This window comes from Xenopus laevis, chromosome 6L (genome assembly GCF_017654675.1).
Source record: "Xenopus laevis strain J_2021 chromosome 6L, Xenopus_laevis_v10.1, whole genome shotgun sequence".
NCBI classification, from domain to species: domain Eukaryota; kingdom Metazoa; phylum Chordata; class Amphibia; order Anura; family Pipidae; genus Xenopus; species Xenopus laevis.
Window position 1 is genome coordinate 67973284 of NC_054381.1, and position 23322 is coordinate 67996605.

Below are 23322 nucleotides of genomic sequence, written 5' to 3' on the forward strand. Positions count from 1 at the left end.
CTGAAAGCAGCTCCATTGTGAAGTGCTGGCTCTTTCTGAAAGCATGACCAGGCACATTGACCTGTTTCAAGAATAACATTTTAAATGGTAGAATGAATTATGTGCAATGTATACAGTGTCATTTAGTAATTATACCATAAAAATCTTGACAGAATCCCTTTAAACGTAGAGAAAAGTGTATGTACACAGGTACCTTTGTTTAGTACATTTAGATGGATGCAATGGTACAATTGTATTGTGCGAATAATGGGAACACAGTGGCAAACCACATTACACACACTATTATATAAAGTCTAGACCTTTAGTTTTACAATGAGTTCCAATTCATTGCTTCAGTGACGCACTGCAAACAGTTGCCATAGAGACCATCTTAGCCTCTCCAGCATATAGCTTATATTGTTGTCACTGGGAGTGGAACAATAGCCACAGGCTGAAAGTCAGACGGAAGCTTGGCTCTCTGTCTGCCTTCTCTGAAATATTCCACATACTCCCATGGACTGCATCAAACTCGCTTTCCACCTGCCTGGTCTCAACAGGGTGAGGTACTGTGTCAAGTCTTTCATTGATACTGATAAGCATTTTCCAGAGAAGGACTCAGCACACCTTTAATAAAGGAATTCTCAAGGTGTACATGGACAAAATGCTCGAGTCTATTTGCGTAACTGGTGAGTACATATGACAAAAACAGAAAAAACCCTGATTTCTACTAAAATAAATATTTCCATTTTAATGTAAGATAAATAATAAATTTTCATGTAACTAATGTATTTTTATGAATTCCTTTCACAGAATGACTCCTTTATTTATTCTCTGGCGGAGTCAGCATGTATAATTAATCTGTTTGACGCAGTGCAGTACGTTGCACATTTCTTAACCTTATTGCATTACCTCTCTTTCACATGTATAACCATCTGTGATAATGTGCTTCAGTGCTAAATGTTTAGCAGATGATACAGTAAGCAATACAGAGATATATAGACAGTCAGGATGTTTAGTTAGGCACAATGTGTTGCTGATTCAGGTTTAGAAACATAGCTCTCGTCAAATATGGATCTCTTCTCTGCATCTTCAAAAGTATATGACACCCATATGCTTTGCTTATCAATAATCATATGGTCATAATGAGACAGAAGCCCTTTTGCAACTGAATATTTTCATGCTTTGCAGATATAATTATTTCAAAAGAATATATAGCTTTTTAGCACCACATTTATCAATCATTTTGCTTTAAGTATCATATTGTTGTATTCTGTTTTTCTTTGTGCCATGGCAGGGCAAGTATCTATGTATCTATGTGAAATTATCTGCCATAATAGATTGCTATTGCCCCCCTCAGTTCGCAGCAAATTAGAAAGTGCATAACCACATCACCCTAATCCCAAATGAAGCTTAAAGAGATACTGACACAAAAAAATTATTATTGAAAAAATTAATATTATGTGCATCAAAAGTTACCTATAGCTCATGTTGATCATTTTTCACTGCTAGCTCTGCTTTTGTAAGTAATTGTTACTTGAAGTTCCGAAACCTTACTGTTTTGCCAACCTGTCAGTTAGAGTTTCTAATGCTAATTGTCAGGGGTGCTTCACCAATGATGTGAGTTGAGGCTGTCGCCTCAGGCGGCAGCGCCCCCCTAGGTACCAGGGGCGGAAAAAATGCTGCTCCTGGTACTTTTAGAGCAAATTTCCGGGGGAGGGGGGCAGCAGCAATTGCTGCTGCCACAGGCGGCGGAAGGGCCAGGATCGCCCCTGCTAATTGTGGTGTTTATACAAATGGCCTGTAGATGTCACTGTGCTCAGACATGCTGTGCATACTTCCTGGTAGCTTAAAAGTGAAGGTGAAAGCTTACTGTTGTGTAATGCCTGCATGAGTCTCTGCTAATAAAGCACTGTTATACTCTACTCATCCTCGGCTACCCAAAACATAAATGGCGACAAGGATGGCTCTTCTACCTCTGCAGCAGCCTGCACCTTTTCTTCCAAACCCTGGTGAGCCCACCATACCTTTTACTGCTTGGATCCGTTTGTTTGAAAACTACATTATTGCTGCTGACCAAGGGGAGATTTCTGCTGCTAGAAAGCGAGCTTTACTTATTCACTGCCTGGGAGCAGAGGGACAGCGTATATTCTATACATTACCATTACCTGATGAGACTTATGAAACTGCTTTTACTGCTATAAAGAACTTTTTCGTGCCAAGAGTAAATGTGGTTGCTGAAAGATATAAATTCCGCCAACGTGGACAACGTAATGGCGAATCCACAGAACAATTTGTAGCAGCTTTGAGAGAGCTGGTTGTTACCTGTGAGTTTGGGACTCTAACAGATGAAATGCTAAGAGACCAAATAGTGGAAAAAACAAACTCACCTCGCATTAGCGAGATTGCTCCTAGAGCAGGATTTAACCCTTGCAAAGGCTATTACAGTTGCTAGTCAAATTGAAACAGCAGTGGCAGAGGCTAAAACTCTTAGTCAGGGAACTGCTGGGAATGTTCAGATTCTGAATTCAACACTGTGGCCTAATAATTCACAGTCACAGGAAAAATATAGTGCTAAGGAAAATAATTCACCTACACTGCAAAATCGTGCAGCAAATACAAATAGAAAATACTGCTTTCGCTGTGGTTCAACACAACACACTGCAAATTATTTTACATGTCCTGCAAAAGCTTTAAGGTGCCGCAACTGCACAAAAGTAGGACATTTTGCTAAGATCTGCCGTAGTTCTGCTAAAGATGTTCATGAACTCACTACTACAAATGTTACAGTATTAAGTGTGGATAAAGATGGCAGTGTCAGTACTGTTTCTGCTGACAAGGGACACTCCATTAACCTGATGCTTGATACAGGTTCAGCTGTTTCTATACTACCAAAGGATATTTTCTTGAAATACTTTGCAAAAGATCCGCTTGTTGCACCTGCCCTGAGACTGGTCAGTTACTTAAAGGATCCAATCCCTGTGCTTGGTTGCCTTCCAGTGAGTGTACAATTTGAATCAAATACTGCAAAATGTGACTTTTACATTGTAAATAAGGGTACTGCTATACTTGGAAGGGATCTCTTTGCTGCATGAAACCTAGTTGATGGTCTCATTACTGCAGCACCAGTGCCTGCCACACAGCCAGTGTCTAAAATTTCACCACAAAACAACACTTCACTCGGTTGTGCAAAGAACTTTGTACACAAAGTTAAGTTGAGACCAGATGTAAAACCAGTACTTCAGAAATTTAGGCGATTGCCCTACTCTATAAGGGAGACTGTCTCACAGGAACTAAAGAAACTGGTAGAGCAAGATGTGATTGAAAAATCAGAATCCTCTGAATGGGTTTCACCAATTGTTGTAACAATGAAGAAAACTGCAAGTATTCGATTGTGTGTTGATCTCTGTGAACCTAATAAAGCAGTTGTTATGGCTAATCATCCCTTGCCACACATAGAGGAAATATTTTCAGAACTCCGAGGAGCAAAATTCTTTTCTACTCTGGATGTTCAGAGTGCTTATCATCAAGTATTACTTCATGAGGAAAGCAGAGACCTCACTGCATTTATCACCTGTGATGGTTTGTTTCGGTTCAAGCATGTACCTTATGGACTGGCTTCAGCACCGAGTTGTTTTCAAAGACTGATGTCTTCTATACTCCATATAGTTACATAGCTACATAGTTAAATTGGGTTGAAAAAAGACAAAGTCCATCAAGTTCAACCCCTCCAAATGAAAACCCAGCATCCAAGCATACCTGGTGTAGAATGCTACTTGGATGATATAATTGTCTATGCTCCAACTATGGATCTTCATGACAAGTACCTAGAAAAGGTTCTGAAATGCATTGATTCTGCAGGACTGAAACTGAACCTTTCCAAATGCTTTCCTACTATAGGGGGAATATGTGATGTTTATTCAAATGGCCTGTAGATGTCACTGTGCTCAGATATACTGTGCACACTTCCTGGTAGCTTAAAAGTGAAAGCTTACTGTTGTGTAATGCCTGCATGAGTCTCAGCTAATAAAGTACTGTTATACTCTACTCATCCTCTGCTACCCAAAACATAACACTAACAGACTACCGAAGCTCGAATATGGCAGTCCCCTCATAGAGGAACACGGTGGATCAGATGGGTAATGTTAAAGAATCTGCAAATATGTTTATGGCAAAATTATAGATGGCATTCAAACACAATTTTATGATAGATGTTAAAAATGGTTTGATTTCTGGTGTCAGTATCTCTTTAAAGCAAGGGCAAATTAGACATTTAACATAAACAAATATAAGAGCTCATTTACAAAACAAGAGCAGTTTACCAATTGCAATTTCAGACCCATTCACCATGTTTTCTTAGCCAGAGTGCAATGTTTTCCTCCACAATTCCATCATTATGGTGACAGTGAGGGGAAGGTGTGTCTTATGCAATCACACTTGGTGCATCAAAACACATGCCAGTGTAAACAATCCAAACTTATCCAGCCTCTGTTCATGACTGGACTTTCCACACCCTTTGCCAACTTAATTGCTCTTCTTTAGATTTTCTCTACTTAATTAGTAACCTTTTTAAACATTGGAGACCAAAATTGCACTGTATATTCTAGGTGGGACCATACTAATGCTTTGTAAAGAGTAAAATGACCCTCTCCTCGTGTAAATCTATACCCATTTTAATACATGACAATATCTTGCTTGCCTGCTGCTGACTGGTATTGCTTGCTACAGCTAAGTTTATTATGTACAAGTGCCAACAGGTCCTTCTCCAGCAAGGATTTGCATAACTTTGTCCGATTAAAGGTATAAGTGGATTGCATTTTTTATAAATCCCAGGTGTATAACATTACATTTATGAAACTGAATCTCATCTGCAACTTTAATGCCTAGATTTCCAACTTGTCCAGATCCCAATACAATATGACAGACACATCCTGGATGAAATTAATTGGGCTGCATAGTTTTGGGTCATTTTGGCCTTCAGGGTCAGTGACCCTAATTCAAGCTGGAAAGAGGCAGAAGAAGAATGCTAATAATTAAAAAACTATAGAACGTCTAAAATGAAAACCAATTGAAAAGTTGCTAAGAACAAGGCATTCTACAACATACTACTACAATGGTAGCTGAGTGATGCATAAATAATTAAACATATTTCTTTTTTTAACCAAAATATCATCATTCCTTCATCATTTGACAGTTCATATACTTTTTTTTGAGATTACATTAGAGGTGATTATAGACAGATGGTGGGAGATCTTTTTCACATAGACAAAACAAGAGACCATCCCTTTAGAATTAAGGAGCTAACCTTTCATTTGAAGTGGCGTAGGTGGTTCCTCACGCTGAAGGCATCGGGCTGTGGAATGCCCTGCTGATTAATGGTGTGAGTATATAAATGCCTTTATGAGTGGCTCGCATAACTTCTTGGGCAAGCTTACGATCCAATGCTACAGTGATCTCAAGATCTAAAGTTCCATTAACACACAGGCATGTAATATAATATGGTGCACGCTAGGGGGCACATTTACTAAGTTCGAGTGAAGGATTAGAATAAAAAATACTTTGAATTTTGAAGTTTTTTTGGCTACTTCGACCATCGAATTGGCTACTTCGACCTTCGTCTACGACTTCGAATCGAACGATTCAAACTAAAAATTGGTTGACTATTCGACCATTCGATAGTCAAAGTACTGTTTCTTTAAAAAAAACTTTGACCACCTACTTCGCCACCTAAAACCTACTGAGCACCAATGTTAGCCTATGGGTAAGGTCCCCATAGGCTTTCTAGGCAATTTGGGATCGAAGGAAAATCGTTCGATCGATGGATTAAAATCCTTTGAAGCGTTCAATTCGAAGGATTTAATCGTTTGATCAAACGATTTTTCCTACGATCGGTCGAATGAACGAAGTCGATCGGTCTATGAACGAAGTCGAAGGATTTTACTTTGACGCCCGAATATCGAGGGTTAATTAACCCTTGATATTCGACCAATAGTAAATGTGCCCCTAGGTGTCACTATAACATTATAATACAGAATAATGCTTTATACATGTAAAGTGAAACTTGTTGGTGTAGGAGGATCTGTAGTCAGCTTGGAGTATGCTAAGCCAACTAAATATAGATCTCTTGCAGCATGAATGTCTCCTGTGTTATTGTTAGAAGCATTAACAGGATCGGACTGGGCTCTTGTGGGCCCAGTCGGCCAAGATCCACATTCTGGTCTGCTTCTTCCCACCAAGCTTCGGCACGGTTGCGGCAAAAACAGATTGCGCATGCGTGGCCCAGGGGGGTCCAGAGGGGGGCACTGGAACTGCAGCCCCTGTGGGCCATGGACCCCACAGTCACACCCTGAGCATGAACCTCACAGCCAGAAAGCATAGCATCAGAAACACTACACCCCTCTTCATTTAATATTTCCTCTGTCTCTATGAAATAAGAAATAGCCCTCTGTATTTAATATCCTGCTAAGCCTTTTCAATTAGTAATGCATTACAGAGCTGTCATCCTGGAGATTTAGGAATTTTGGGAGACCATCATCAATGTGCAGCCCATGTCCATCTCTGGCAAACAGCCTGTAAAATGAACCCAGTTGCTAGTAAGAAATTTCTTCCAGACACCAAGATGGGAATCTGAAGTCACTGGATCAAGGTTGTACTAATAGCTATTTTAAATAACTCTGTATTGTCTCACTCTCTAAAAAGCCACCAATGCCTTCTTGAAGCTATCTAATGCAACTGCAAATACAACTACTTCAGGAAGAGAATTCAACAACTTAACAGCTCTCACTGTAAAATAGACTTTGGGAATATTAAGATGGAACCTCCTTCTTGTTAATGTCAGTAGATGACCTTGTCATGGAAGGACCTACTGGTAAATAAAGCAACAGAGTTTATACATTTACAGTAAATATATATTTATATATTTATATACAGACTTAACCAAAGGTGGTGTGGAGGGGCTGGCATAAGTAAATACATTAATTGCTGCAGCAGTGTTTGACTGGGGCAGTTCATTGAAGACAACTTAATTGAAAAGCTGAATTAAATACATTTTATTTTTAAAAGGTGTCACAGAATGTAGCCACAATATCTGGTGAAAAGTATACAGGTGTAACAAACCAAAAGAAGATGTACAGTCTCAGCCTGATCTGATATAGCTGTTACTTTACCGGTATTGAATCTGTTATGCAGAATGCTCAGGAGCACGAGTTCTCTGGATAAGGAGTCTTACCGTAGTTTGGCTCTCCATGCCTTAAGGGTCAGGGCACACAGGCAGATTCAGGGAGATTAGTGCCCGCTGACAAATCTCCTCTTCTTAGGGGCGACTAGTCTCCCCGAACTGCCTTCCTGATGGCTAAAGTCTACTTAAATGTAATTTAAACATTAAATAAAGCAATAGGATGGTTTGACATCAATATGGATTTATGCAGCTTAGGTATGTACTGTTTTATTATTACAGAGAAAAAAAGGAAATCATTTTTAAAAATCTGAATTATTTGATTAAAAATTAGTTTATGGGCAATGGCCTTCCTGTAATTTGACGGACCCCATACCTGTGTTACAAAAATACATTATTCAAATCTATTTCATGTATATACAAATTATAGGGTGCCTCCAGATCACATTCTATAGTGTATAACTGTTGAGGTCTGCCACTTTGGGCAACCCCAAGTTGTGTTAAAACATATATAAGTTTAATAAATTTGATGTGTTCAGTATGCATTTAAATAGACACTAAATAAATTTTTGTCCACACACTCATTTTAGGACATATACGTTTATAGTTATGGGTTAATTTGATGGGGGTAGTGTTTTTGTTGCTTTCTTACCGACAAATGATAGGGCCTTCTTATTCAAAATGTAAGATTTCTCAAGATATTCTTACACCTTTAGAAAGAGAACAGTGTAAATTCTTTGTTTACCTTTAGTACTGTAATCTGTCTGTAGAATGGGCCCCACTTCCTTTTTGACCCCTTCCTTTTTTATACTTGATATATAATAATGCAGTGCACAGTGTTTTCCTCTCTGAGGGATATTTAAAGTGATACTGACACTAAAAAAATTTTCTTCAAAATATTAATGTACATTAAAAGCTACCTATAGATCACGTTGATCATTTTTTACTGATAGGGCTGCTTTTGTAATTAATTGTTACTTAGGGGCCGATTCACTAACTTCGAGTGAAGGATTCGAAGTAAAAAAACTTTGAATTTCGAAGTGTTTTTTGGGCTACTTCGACCATCGAATGGGCTACTTCGACCTTCGTCTACGACTTCGAAACGAACTATTTGAACAAAAAATCATTCGACTAATCGACCATTCGATAGTCGAAGTACTGTCTCTTTATGAAAAAACTTCGACCCCCGAGTTCGCCATCTAAAAGCTACCGAAGTCAATGTTAGCCTATGGGGAAGGTCCCCATAGGCTTTCCAAATTTTTTTTGGTCGAAGGATAATCCTTCGATCGTTGGATTAAAATCCTTCGAATCGTTCGATTCGAAGGATTTAATCGTTCGATCTAAGGAATAATCCTTCGATCGTTTGATCGCACTATTTGCGCTAAAATCCTTCGACTTCGATATTCGAAGTTGAAGGATTTTAATTCCCAGTCGAATATCGAGGGTTAATTAACCCTCGATATTTGACCCTTTGTGAATCGGCCCCTTAAAGTTACTAAACCTGACTGTTTTGCCAACCTGACTGTCCCTTCTCAGCCTGTCAGTTAAAGTTTCTAATGCTAACAGACTACAGCTGCATAATATGACAGCCTCCTCATAGAGGAACATGAAGGATGACAGATGGGTAATGTAAACACATAGAACACATGCTTTATGGCAAAATTATAAATAGCATGGAAAGAAAATGATATTATAGATTTGATTTGGATTGATTTCTGGCTTCAGTATCTCTTAAATATATCCTCCTAAGCCTTTTCCATTAGTTATATATTACAGAATTGTCAAACTGGAGAATTGGGAATTTTTGGGGATCATCATCAATGTGCAGCCCATGTCCATGATGTAACCCACCAGCACACCTTGGCCGGGTGCATGGTATGAGTGAATGGCACCCTCCAAATTCAAGACATGCTAATGGGATATACCCTGCGTATTTATTGAAGTGTAACATTTCAGGGGCACGCCTCTTCATCAGTAATGTCCGTCAGAGCCAGGCCAGGCAGGCGCCCTAGGCAACCAGACCGGCGCCAACTTGGTGCATACATGCGCAAACAGACGTGTGCGTGCGAATGGACGCTGGTGCACATGTGTGAACAGACGCTAGCGTGTATGCCCTAATGGACGCTGGTGCGCATGAGCCAATGGATGCTGGCGCGCATGCACCGATGGATGCGCAAGCGCGAGCCGACAGTCTACAGAAGAGAGGGGACCAGACTAGGGGTAGACAGGCGACAGAGTAGGTACGTGCCTGGTGCCCCCCCAGCTTTGCACCCTAGGCACGTGCCTACTCTGCCTACCCGTAGTTCTGGCCCTGATGTCCATCTCTGGCAAAGAGCCTGTAAATGAGCCCAGTTATTAAATTTCTTCCAGACTCCAAGATGGGCAGGTCTGGACTGAGAATCAAAATAGGCCCTAGCATTTCATGTACACAGAGGCCCAACCAGCCCACTAAATACTGACTATGGCATCTTACAGCAGCCCCTCTGGCATTTGCCAGAACCCACAGATTGCCAGTCCAGGCCTGAAGATGGGAATCGGACCAGTCCCTGGATCAACTTTGTACTACTAGCTATTTTAATAACAGTATAATTAATATTTATTATCAAATACCTGCAATAAAAGCACATATCTTTGATAGGAAGTGATCCACAATAGGTAGAAGGTATTTTGACCACCATTCCAATGAAAGGTGGTCAAAGCCTTAAAAAGGAAATACAAAACAACAGTACTTCAAGAAAAGGACAGTAGTTCATAGTAAGGGAAGGGATGCAGAAGTAAAAACTATGATTAGTTTTAATTGTCGACTTTTAATATATCATGAGATATTTAGATTAGGTTTGCATATTTCAATTGTACAATAGTGTAGTTAATGGTTTAAAGATATACTGTGCAGTACAGTCTTGGTGCATTCAATGTTCTTTTGCTTTGGTTAATACAGAAGAACTGCACTGGCCTGAAGAGGAACTTACAAGAAAATCCATTCTTAACATTGACAATAAACACAGCTCAGAAGTGGGAAAGGCAGTAGATGAAATATCTGTAAGTATACTTAGAGACACATTTACAACAGGAACCAGCAGTTATAATGTTCTCCTTCAAACAAAGGAGGAAAAAAAAACACACCAGCAAAAGCAGTCCTCATGCAATCAAAACAAAAAGCACAAAAAGGCAAGCAAAGCTTCCACTACTACAACGCACACCAAGGAACGCCATAAAAGTAGAAGCAATGTTCTACGCAGTGACTGTGTATTTATCAAACGGAAATCACCTTGTTGTGTCTCCAGCAATAAACCCAGCAGTATGAAAATTTCACAAAGCATATGTGTCAGAGGGAGCCACATAGGTCTCATGCACAGGCCTAAACTCAGAGCCCAGAGAGAACACTGCTTTTCATCCCAGAACAAAGAAAAAGAGATTACTCCACTGCCAAAATCTCAAATAAGTAAAGGCATCTCAGGGAAGAAATGTTGTATCTTAAATGCCATAAAGCCTTCAAATGTGGAGAGAGAAAAGATGAAGTTTTTCAAGTCAGAATTTACTTACAATCCTCAGTTTGAATATGCCAACCCAGCCCAACCAACTGTCCTAGATAAACACAGCAATGCATCTGACAGATTTCTTAAACAGGTATGAGTTAAAATGTTTTACATTATTATATATAAGTGGGTTCAGCTTTTTAACAAATAGTTCAGCCTCTAGATCTGGACTTCTGCAATTGATTGATTATACTGGTCTCCTACTATTTGTAGCCTTGTGAACCATACTCACAGTGGACTCCTAGGTAATCCATATCTAACCTGGGTTTTGCCAGATCAATGCAAAAATCCGTTTATGGGCAAGCACCCAGTGTATCTTCATTGTTCTCCTACTGTAGATTAGGGGCATAATTATCAAAAAAGTGAAATTAGAGCTTGTCTGAATCTAAATGGTGAAATTACACCATTTTGAATTCATTTTTTGGAGGGATTTTTAGAGGCATATTTATCAAATGGTAAACTTTTAACTCATTTAGGGATTCAACCAATCCTGGATTTTGTTTGGGATTCGGCTGAATATGAGCATTTTTTTGCAGAGTTCAGACTCAGCCAAATCGGAACCCTTAAAACCACTTGACTTTAGTTTGGTATAGAAATGTTCCCCCCTTCCATACCCTAATTTGAATATTCAGGTTACGGTTTAGATTTAGTTTGGCATTCAGCCAAATCTTTCCAAAAAGTATCCAGGTTTGGTGAATGCTGAAAGTAGGGTGTTGGTGCATACTTACTTATTGATAAATTTGCCTATAAAATTCCCATAGAAACTAATCCAGAACAGCAACATCTTACCCTTGCAGACTGTGGTGAACTTTAGTTTTACTCTTTAATAAATATGCCCGATAACACACAATTCAAACTCACAATTCAAGGATGCTATCAGCATTTAGTAACCCAATTTACAACTCATCTTTCAGTTAAAAATTAATATCATATTTTGACTTATTGTATCTCAGTTGTTCTTACAAATAGCATTGCTTCAAATGTTTACCTTATAAATATATAGGTGTTTATAACTGCTGTGCTAAGAGGGTTGTAAACCAAAAATGAAAATTTTTGCATAACATACCTCCCAACTATCCCATTTTTCACGGGACACTTCTGATTTTGACAGCTCAGTCCCTGTCCTGGTTTCTTACTGAAATGTCCAAAGTTTCTCTTTTTGGCAGAGAGCTCAGAATACTCAGCACCTGCACGTAACAATTGAGATCAGCAGGTTTCCTGGGATAACTGAGACTCACAGCTTAAAGGGCAATTCACCTTCATTATCAAAGCTGTAAAATAACACATAAAACATGACCCTAAAATCTCCAGAAATGGATTCAAACTTTCCATGACCTGCCAAATTTTGTAAAATGGACATAATATTTAGGGGGTGTGGCCACAAAATGGGTGTGGTCAAACATTAACCACACTGTAGCACTTTTATCACTCTTCAATTTTTAAATGCTGGGAGGTAGGGGTATAATGAACCAAAATGTCTATATACTCTAATAACAGTATATATATTAACCACAATGTCTTCATGGTTCTAGTTGTTTGTAAAGGTAATTGTGATTGAAAGCAGTATATGTCTGGATCTTTCACATTGCATGTAGAAGTCTGGTGCATGTGTGTGGTATTGCTATGTCTGTAACACATATGATATTTACCTTTTTTTTTTACAGGCCATAAATATAATGCTAAGGGCACTAAAGAAATATGGAAGTTATGAAAAATTTGAACAAGCCACTGGGGGCAGTCTTCTCTCAAAAAAACAGATACGGTACCAAGTGCGCAAATACATGGAAAGGGAAGGTTGTCTGGGTGAGGTAGGTTTCACTGGGAGCTGTGCCTTTAAAAGAGAATTAAACCATAAAAAATCATATACTAAACTTATTGCACCAGCCTAAAGTTTCAGCTTATCAACAGCAGCAATGATCCAGGACTTCAAACTTGTCACAGGGGCTCACCATCTTGGAAAGTGTCTGCAATACTCACGTGCTCAGTGGGCTCTGAGCAGCTGTTGAGAAGCTAAGCTTAGGGGTTGTTGCAAATTATCAAGCAGAAAATGAGGGTTGTATGTAATATAAGCTGATGCTACAGGGATGATTATTAAATTCTGATGCAAGTTGCACTGGTTTCTGTGCTGCCAAGTACTAATTATCTGTATTAATTACTAATCAGCTTTATATTGTGAAATTTCTATTCTTTATGTACTGTATATTTTGAGTTGGTCTGTAACCTCAGTAACTGACAGCAGCACAGAGCATGTGCAGTGAAGCAGCAGAAAAGAAGATGGGGAGCTACTGGGGCATCTTTGGAGACACAGATCTTTACGCTAAAGGGCTGTGATTGCCTTGGGCTGGTACAGAATCCACTAAATCCACTAACCTATTGGCTATGGAGTCTGGTAGGGATGGCAATAATGCTTTGACATTCTGTTTCAGATTGTCGTTCACCTGACTGAAGATCTTCTTTCACGTGCAGCTATGACAGTCGTAAATGGTTGTCCAACACTAACCATCAATGTCTCCACGGCTCGAGAACAGTGGTTGGAAGGGATGCTTAGACATGAAATAGGTACTTACTATATTGCCTCTCATTTATACAACTAGAGGTTTGTTGTAAAGCAGCGATGTCCAATTTATTACATATAGTGGGCCAATCTGATTTTATATAGTATGCTGGAGGGCTGGATATAATTGAAACAATGATGTCATAAAATGAAGTCTATTAAGCCTCTCCAGTTGTATTACATAGTTATTTTAGCTGAGCTTGGTGGGCTGTGTAGAACAAACCTTTTGTTTCATCAGGCTTTGGATTCTCTTATTTTAAACCTTATCACAGTTATAAATTAGATGTTGCGATGTCTGAGAGTTTTGCATGTGAATATAAAACCCAAAGGCAAAATTGTGGTACTACAGTAAGTAACTCATATCAGAACAAGTATTTGTAGGCTTGTTTTGTGTTGCTAAATTTTGTGATCCAGGAGCCAGTCTAAGGAGCATTCTCATGTGTGACTTGCAGGTATTTTTTGTACTATGAGTTGTAGCCTCTAACTTAACAGCTTGTGCCACTGAGTAGGGCTATGGGCTTGTAGGAGTGGTACTGGGTAGCTGAGGTAAAAAGGGGTAGCTTACCATCACATTTAATTTAAGTATGTTGTATAATGGGCAATTCTTAGCAACTTTTCAGTAGGTCTTCATTTTTATTTTGTATAGTTTTTTTTAGTTATTTGCCTCCTTCTGACTCACTGACCCCAGTAGCCAAAAACTATTGCTCCTAGAGGCTATAATTTTATTGTTATCACTACATTTTATTATTTATATTTCTATTTGGTCCTTCTCCTACTCATATTGTAGTCTCTCATTCAAACCACTGCCTGGTTGCTAGGGTAATTTGGACTGTAGCATCCAGATACCTTCTAAAATACAAAACTAGAGAGCTGCTGAACAAAAAGCTAAAAAATAAAAAGCACTAAAAATAAAAAGTGAAGACCAATTTTAAATTGTCTCAGAATATCAATCTCTACGTCATCCTAAGGAGGTTTTTTTATTAAACCTCAAATTTTTCTGGTCGGGCTTTTTGGGGCAAAATTTAATTTTTTAGTGGAAAAAACCCTTGAATTTACCAATATGACCACTGACATTACGGTATTACGTAGTTTTGAGAAACGTCTCACCAGCACCGATGTTTTATAATGCAACGGTGCTTCTTTTTCTGAAGTCGCCCAAAGTTGCCGGTTGACTTAAGAAAATGAAGCAACGCGTATGTTTTCCGAAGGTGATTTACTTAATTGCCGGTGGGAAAGAATTTTTGTGAGATTAGCCACCCCTAGTAGCGCAGATTTAACCTTGAGCAATGAATCTATCCATCTGCTATCCCATAACCTTTAGTAATAGAAAGAATTTCATGTTTTGTTATAATGGCAATGAGGATTTGTGTTGCACTGAAAGTTCATTGTTTTTGTTTGTTTGATAACAGCAACAAAAAAAGTTGTACTAACACAGTAATGTATCATTTAATAGATATTAGTTCACATAAAACAACCTTATAACTTTATAAACTACAATTTTATTATACAGGTACCCATTATTTTCGAGGAATGAACAATAACTTACAGCCATGGAATAACAGCAATGGGCGTAAAAAGCATGGTCTGAAGCCAGTCAACCCAACAGAAGAAGGCCTTGCAAGTATCCACAGTGTCTTGTTTCGCAAAGATCCCTTTTTGTGGAGAGCTGCCCTTCTCTATTATACTGTCTACAAAGCAAGTTGCATGTCTTTTGTTGAGCTCTTCAAAGATGTGGGACAGTTTGTCAAGGACCCAAACACAAGATGGGATTATTGTGTCCGAGCAAAGAGAGGTTCGACTGATACTTCGCAGCCAGGTGAATAAAAAAACAACGTAGTTTAAGGGTGAGGTCACGTGTGGCTTTTTTACTTTGTGTTTTGAAAATATGCACAAAGTAAAGCCCTATTAAAAATAATGGAATTTGTTCTATAGCAATTCCCATGGGGCACTAACAAGCCAACATCTGGCACACATCGCCAGTATTTGCGTTTTTCACCAGACATGCCAATACACCAAGTAAACACAAACTGTATGGGATCTGCAGGTTTGGAAATACACTACGCTGAAATACGTGTGTTTTTTTTTAATATTTCATACTCTCGTGACATGGATTAGGAACATATACGTAGTTGCAGCGTTGCATGCTGGTGACGTAATTATGTTATGTATTGACGATCAGTCCGGCTACATTTTGCATGTAAATTGCACGAATAAGCAGTGTCCATGTACCATTGTGAAAAATGTCTAAATTTTATGGAGGGTCCAAAATCATTTTATATTAAATCTCCTGAAGAGCTCATATATGGCCAGTCAAAAAGGGCCAAAGTTAACAGGATACAGCCCCCCAGTATCAAGTGCTAACCAAACAACACACAAAAGAAAAGACGGATTACTATGGGGTCTATATGCATATTATACTTTTAATATGGAATTGGTATTTTTATGGAATATTTTTGGCTTACAGGACACTTTTTCTTTTGCTTCTTGTCCAAAAATGTTTTGCCATGGGGCCCAATAACTAATAGTTAGACCACTATTAGGGCATTTACTATGTGCCAAGGGTCTTTACTGTGTGAAATTTAGATTTTAGATATTATAATTGTAGTTGCCGGTGTATTGCCAGTTCATTATATGCAAAATGCAGCAGCCATATACTGAATATTTGTCTTTCTTTGTATTTATAGGTTGCTTCAATAAAGATCAGGTATATCTAGATGGCATTCTTCGAATTCTCAGGCACAGAGAAACCATAGATTTCTGCTTATTAACCTCCATGGGAAAGGTAAAAATAGATCCTTTTCATTTACAAAAGTTAGCTACAAATGTGACTTGTCACCAAAATTTGCTCCATGTGCCTGCACCTGAGCCGATGCAATGTATCCAGGTGCAGGAACAAGATAAGGCTGATGCCAACATAGGGGCTGATACTTGGCCTGTGTCTATCCAGAGGCCAAGAATCAGCCATGTCAGGCATTAGCCTAAAACCACTGGAAATCTTTAATGAATGTATACTGAAAACTTGCTTACATTTTTTCCAATCATTATGCAAAAAAGTGTGTTTTTGGCTTTTAGACCCACAGCATAAAATAACATTCTAGACATTTCCATGCTTCATTCCCTGGCTGCAGTTTGGGGAAGGTGCCAGTGTACAAACAGAGGTCTAAACTTGGCTAAACTGCACAGAGCCCTGACCTCAACTCAGCTGAGCACCTGTGGAATGAATTGAAATGACATGTACGCTAGGAGGATTGCCAAACAAATGTCAAGGAGATCTTGCAGACTAAAAGTATCAATAATGAACCCAAGCCCCTGGATTTTGCTTTACACATAAACAGATCAGACTATTTCGTAAGATCAGGTGTTATTTATGGTGTTGACTTGAAAGATTAGGTCAGAAACATTTCTTGGAACTGTAGCAGTTCCTTATAGTTTCACCACCCTGTATAGTAAGGTATCCAAACTAAAATCTAAAATTATTCTAAAGATGTCAGTAGCCACCTTGTTGGCATCATGTCTCCAACTTGTGTAAGAGAAATTCAGTCACTATAATAATAATAATAAGAATAATACAAATAAGAAGAAGTTAATTCCAAAAGCCCATGAAGATCCTAGAACCTATACAAATATACATGGAAAAAAAATTTTTGGTTACTTGTGCTTATTTGTCTTGCCTTAATCTGACTTCTAATATATGTTTCTAAAAGGTCTCCTATGAGGATTTAGAGCATCTTAAAGACTTTGCCGTTTTGGAAAACGTACGAATTCCTCAGTTCCTTCATGACAGGGATCGATACATGAGATATTTGGAGAAGATCATGCAAGTGAATGCACTGAGTGATGCAGAACTAGCAATCATCACTGACTGAGCATCAGATGAGCATATTTAGCCATTCCTTTGAAAACTAGAGAATAATCGTGCAATAAGAGGCTTTTGCTTTCAATGTCAACTGAAAACTATTAAAAAATTGCAATATGAAGAACACTAATTCTGGAATATTTGTATTTGTTATATTTTGAACTACCTTTGTATTTCTGGTTCTATGGTTAACAGTAATGTGATGCATATACAATGCCCTGCATAAGGTGGGTGCAAAGCCATCAATCAAAAGTAACCCATATTTCTAGGTAAAGACTGTATCCAACACTTATGTGTTTAAATAATGATTTGTATTAAATACATTGTTGCCAAACCCCAGCTAGTGAGAACAGTTTTCATTCATTTTAAACTCTGGCTGTCGTTTAAATAACTTGTGTAATCTGTGCTATTCGACACAATAAGAAGTCATAGGGCAAAAATCGTCTACGATGGCTTCGCTCACAGTGCAACAGATTCAGAATCGCCAGGACAATGCTAATTCACTAAAATCTGAAGTTGCGTCCAGGGCGTCGAATGCTAACGAAGTTGCGCTAACGCTACTGCGCCAAGCGAAGCGAAATTGCGCTAGCGTTGTCTAATTTGCATACAGCGAGAAGTTAAAGTTCAATGGACGTACATGTTGCAGCAAATACATTACACTAAACAAGCCCAGGAAACCTTAATAAAATAAAATAAAGTTGTTATATTGCCCTACACATGAGCCCAGTGTATATGTCCCATTTGTTAGGAAATGTAGGGGGGAAACCCAAAAAAAAATGAACACTCTTTTTCAGCCTAAGGTAACGAGGTAACGTTCAGTAAAATCCGCATCTTAGTGAATTTGTGTAGTTACTTCCATTCACATGGCGTTAGGGAGCGAAGTAACGATAGAGTTGATCCACTTCGCTAGCGAAGTTACGCTAACGACCTTTATTAAATATGCGAATTTCCAAAATGACATCACGCTGGTGAATTTTCTCCAGCGTTAGTCAATTTGCCCCATATTCTTATCATTGAGGCCCAGGTTGAATACACGTCAGGTCCTAGAGAACTCAACTAATTTTTCTGTACTTCCTAATTCGGTGGTTCTCAGGGACATTTTTCCTGTGGCTGTATAGTGAATATTTAGGCGCAACTCTGTTGGCTACCATACAAAAGTGTTTTATTGTATAATAAAATAAATATTTTGTCAGGCACAGTCACAAATTATTTGTATTTTTTCTTTGGGGGATGTTACATTGCCATACACAGGACAATAAAAGCAGCCAACAAATTAAGTCGGCATCTTATTGGACCATGTATGGCACCCTTCACTGGGTATTTTTCCCAACCAAATATCGATCAGACAGGTTTAATAATCCCGTCCAGGCAAGGACCAAATTGGTTTGCTGATGTGGTTTTCATTCCTATCACATGTATTCCCGTCATCCCTAGGGCCAAACCATTGGATCAGTCCGATATCGCCTATACTGAGGAAAGTTCCATTCGTATGGCAGGGTTCTCAAGTGTAGACAATGCAGTGTGATGTTTGACTCCATTTTTCTATGTGAATTGCCCAGGGACCCATCCTGGAAATAGGGGGACAGCTTATTCATTTGAGTGTACCCCCCAATGGTTGCAGTCTCATTGGATATCAGCACCTCAGTATATGATTTTACCACCATAATATGTACTTTTAATTTTTGTATGGCTCCCATAGTCTTTTTAATGATATAAATAAATGTAAAAGACACAAAAACAATCCAAGCAACGGACAGTGATTGAAAAAAAAAAGTCAGGGGATGGATACATTCCCAAGTCATTCAATAGTTTTTTGAGTACAATTACACAGTAACATAGTAATTTAGGTTGACAATAGACACATACCCAAGAAGTTCACCATTTCAAACTACATGAAACCTAATTAACTGCTAGTTGATCCAAAGAAAAATACCATCAAAGGCCATTCTAATGTGCCTCAGAGGGGAAAAAATCCTTCTTGACCCTAAGATGGAAATCAAACTATTCTGTGGATCAGCTTTGTACTAAAAGCTAATTTCAGTAACTTTGTATCTTACATTACATAAGAAATAGAAATAGTATGTCACATATTGTAAATCAGTCAAGAACAGGACAATCACCAAAAGTGAATTACTGCGCAAGAAGACTAATGAGGGTGGCCTCGTAGCAGTTCATCTGGTGCTTTACCAGTCACAGATTTGAGTGGCAAAAAAAAAAACCACTCTTAACTCATATTACATCTCACTTACAGTATGCTAGAAGGCACATGGCAAACTCTGGTCAGCTAGAAAAAGCTTATATGGTTTGATATGACCAAAATGAAGCATAATAAACGTCTTACCCCAAACGTCAGGTTTGGGGTAAGCCAAGCAGCTGACATCATCATCATAATCACACCATCCCTATTGCAAAGCATGGTGGATGCATGTTGCAGTGGTGATTGAAGGTAGAATGAATGCAGCAAATAAAGTGAAATTAAGGTTGCCACCTCTCCGGTGAAAACTGCCTGTCTGGATTTCCAAATTAGGAATTGATGGTAATGGCATGGCAATCAGCCAACCACCATGTCATCCACCCTGCCCCCCTGCCCAGAGTTGAACAAACTAAAAGGTGGCAATCCTAAGCGAAATGCTGGTGGAATATCTAATGCAGCCTGCAGGTAGGGTTGCCACCTGGTCAGTATTTTACTGTAAAATACTGATGGTAAAAATGATGGTTGATCCCAATGTTATTAATAGTGAAAAAAGATAAATATATAGGAAGGCTGGTATTTTTTTCTGGAAAAGATGGCAAACCTAACTGCAGGAAAACTTAACCTTGGGAAAAGATGTGTCTTCAAACAAGACAAAGTATAAAGCCAAATCTACATAAGAATGACAAACACAATACTGTTAATTCCTGGAATGGTCAAGTCCAGATCTCAATTCATTATAGATTTTGTGGCCGGAGTTTTAAAAAGTTGTTTGCTCACAATCTCCATGCAACCTGACAGAGCTTTAGTAGTTTGCAAAGAAAAAAAAAGTGCAAAGCTGTTAAGAGACGTTGCCATACCAGCTCAAGACTGTAATTGCTGTGCATCTCCTAAATGCTAACTGGAAATTGTATTATATTTATGCAGTCAGTTCCTGTGTGGGGGTTTTTTTTTGTTTCAATTTTAGATCAGAGATCTGTTTCCATGTTGAAGTTGAAGTTTTTTTCAGAAATCCAGTAAGTAGAAAAGGTGTTGAAATATGCCATATAGTGTACATTTAAACTGTCATGATTCAAAGAAGGGTAATAAAATTATCCTTCCAACCCATAATAAAACAGATTATCTAATTTGCCAAATTTTAGTAATCATTTCCATGTGACATTTTAGTAAGGTAGGTGTTCAGTCCACTTGTATTCATTCCACAGTTGCAGTGATACCTAATCATTAAAACATACTTTTTTCACTTTTACCATACACACTTGAGTTAAAAATAGTTAACCATATGAAGAAAAGGAAGCTGAACCCAAGCAGGATAACTGCGTCACTGCTTTATTAATGGGGCAGTTCACCTTTTAGCATTTTATAGAATAGCCAGTTCTCAGCAACCTTATTGTTGGTCTTCATTTTATATTTTTCTTTATTTTATAGTTGTTGAATTATTTGCCCTCCTCTTATTTTTCCAGCTTTCAAATGGGGAGTCACTGATCCCAGCAGTCAAAAAAATATTGCTCCATGATGCTGCAATTTTATTGTAATTGTTTCTTTTTATTACTTATCTATCTATTCAGACCAGTGATCCGCTAGTGAGAACTCTCCCCCTTCCCCAGCTGCTCTCTTACCTGCGGCGGGGAAGCACAGCGTGCAGTCACAGGGTGGTGTCCGGGCAGAGAGTGGGAGGAGGTGGGAAGTGGGCAGGAGGATAGGGATTGGAGTTCGCTGGGCCCCTCTGAAGATTTTTTTTTGCAGGGGGGGCCCCAAGCACACTCTAGTTACGCCACTTATTCAGACCCACTCTTATTCATAGTTCAGTCTCTTAAATTAAAACCACTGCCTGGTTGCAAGGGTAAACTGCACCCTAGCAACTAGATAGCTGCTGAAATTCCAAACGAGAGAGCTGCTGAACAAGGAGCGAAATATTTAAAAAAAAAAAAAACCCCACAGAAACAATAAAAAATCAAGACCAAATGCAAATTGTTTCAAAATACATCATACTAAAATTGAACTTAAATGTAAACAGCTCCTTTAAGATAAAATATTTGGATATCAATTTGTACTTTTATCTCAGTCAATATTGTCGTTTTATCACCTCGCACCAGGTTTGGTTAATTGCAGAACACAGCTAAGTGAATTAATTATTGAATAAAAACCCATTGTAGTGGTACTGTCTTACTTCATATAGGGTCAAATTCACTAACTGGCGAAAATTCGCCTGCGCTGGCTTCTTGCACATCACAACACTTCGCCAGGCATAAATTCGTCTGGACAACGCCAGTTCACGAAAATCCGAAGTTGCGCACAAGGTGCCGAACGCTGGCAAAATTACGCCAGCGAAATTACGCTCAGCAGTTCGAAGTTACACTAGCGTTGGCTAATTAGCATACGGCGTGCAGTTAAAGTACAATGGCTGTATATATTGCAGCAAATACATTACACTACACAAGGCCAGGGAACCTTAATAAAATTATATAAAAATTGTTATAATGCCCTACACATGTGCCCACAGTATAGTTTAGGTGCCATATGTTAGCAAATGTAGGGGGGAAGGAGGGTACCCAAAAAAAAATTTACGATCTTTTTCAGTCTATCACCCTTTAAATAGGAAAAAACGCCAGTGTTTTTTGGGACTTAGAACTTTTTTTTGAGGAACTCCTATCTACTCTATTGCACTTCGTCTGGTCTGAGGTGGAGAAGACAAGTCTGGCGATAGAGGTAAGAGTCAGTAAAATCAAAAACTTCTTGGCAAAATTACGACATTACGCCAGCTACCGTTAGTAAATTGGCGAAGTGCCGAAATGACGTCACGCAAATTTTCGCCAGCGTCAGCCACTTCGCCCTTTAGTAAATTTCCCCCATAGAGTCAGTCTGCATATTTTTGGTGTTATTTTAGTATGTTTTAACAAAAACACTTTGTTGCTGGTTCTGCTTTGTACCTACAGCTCGTTGTTTATCACCTCCCAGGAATCTCCTTTTCATAAAACCCAGGTCTCCATCCTTGACTGTTATATGTTTCATTTTGTGCGCACTGCTGGGTGTGGATTTTGTATTCTCGTTTATTGGGACTCCAGTCTCTCAGCTTGCATAGAGGATTCTTTGCCTGCAGCTGAGTACTCTGGCCAAGCTTCTTCTCTTAACACAATGCCTACAGCCCACCCCAAAATACCCCTGCACCAATCAGCTGCCAATGCACCGAATCTGTCACTTAGTCCACTATATGTAAAACACAGTCAGTATTTCAGGCATTTTGCCTGAAGCTTATTCTGTTGCCAAGGCTCCCACTTAGCAGAACCAAAAAGCCAGCCTGTTGTCAAATTACCTACAGAGGTGACTGCTTAAAGCTTTTTCTGTTGTCCAGGCACCAGTATAGGTGGCTGTGCCTGAAATACCAGTTTAGGAGTTTATGTGCTTACTCCATTCGGGAGTCATTGACTGATAAAGCAGACTGGAGAAATGGAGTGTTTTTCCATTAAGATACAAATCTGTAAAAAAGGGATTTGGGATCTGAGCAGAATCTATTATATTAGAGTGAGAGCAATGAATGTGGGGTTTGTTCTTAGCTCAGAGTGCTTAGCTTGCATTAACCCCAAGCTCTTGATAAAAGATTTGGAAGCAAAGTTATACAATAGACTGCCCTGTGTTAGATTTCACTGAAGGAGCAGTCTGAAAACCACATGATGAGTCCAGAACACATAACAAAGAGAGGTGGCTTTATCTGCAAACTCTTGGAACTTCTATGCTGTAACATAGGGAAAACATTACTACAGGACATTCTCTTGAAATGTGGGGCTCAATTTGTCTGCACTAGTTTCTATTCCCTCTTCACTGGTTCTCTTCAATACAGTAATGAATTGCACTTCCACAGGGTGAGGCATGTGATATAAGAGGAAGAGGCTTACCAAATACTACTTTTCTCTGTAAGAAATTGCAGGAATCCAGATCAAACTGCATCAGTTTTTCTAGATAAACTCTCTTATGCATCCTACTTTTTTCTCCTGCAAGCTGTTTAAAATAGAGCCAACATCACGCAACAAGGAATAG

The 23322-nt window shown here is 38.8% G+C and overlaps 1 protein-coding gene across 1 annotated transcript; it reads left to right on the forward strand.

The window, feature by feature from the left end:
* Positions 1-398: 398 nt before the first annotated feature.
* Positions 399-17430, forward strand: kiaa0895.L (KIAA0895 protein L homeolog). The gene is made up of 7 exons (XM_018267603.2): positions 399-665; positions 10089-10777; positions 12351-12494; positions 13113-13245; positions 14751-15056; positions 15925-16022; positions 16945-17430. Exons 1-7 carry the CDS (start codon positions 632-634, stop codon positions 17104-17106), a joined length of 1566 nt encoding a protein of 521 aa, XP_018123092.1. The 5' UTR covers positions 399-631; the 3' UTR covers positions 17107-17430.
* Positions 17431-23322: the final 5892 nt, after the last annotated feature.

Excerpts from the sequence above, each read along its gene's own strand:
- kiaa0895.L (XM_018267603.2), top strand. The coding sequence starts at position 632 with ATGGACAAAATGCTCGAGTCTATTTGCGTAACTG. Across the intron at positions 12,495-13,112 it reads GGGAAGGTTGTCTGGGTGAG|ATTGTCGTTCACCTGACTGA; the intron begins GTAGGTTTCACT and ends ATTCTGTTTCAG. Across the intron at positions 13,246-14,750 it reads GATGCTTAGACATGAAATAG|GTACCCATTATTTTCGAGGA; the intron begins GTACTTACTATA and ends TTTATTATACAG.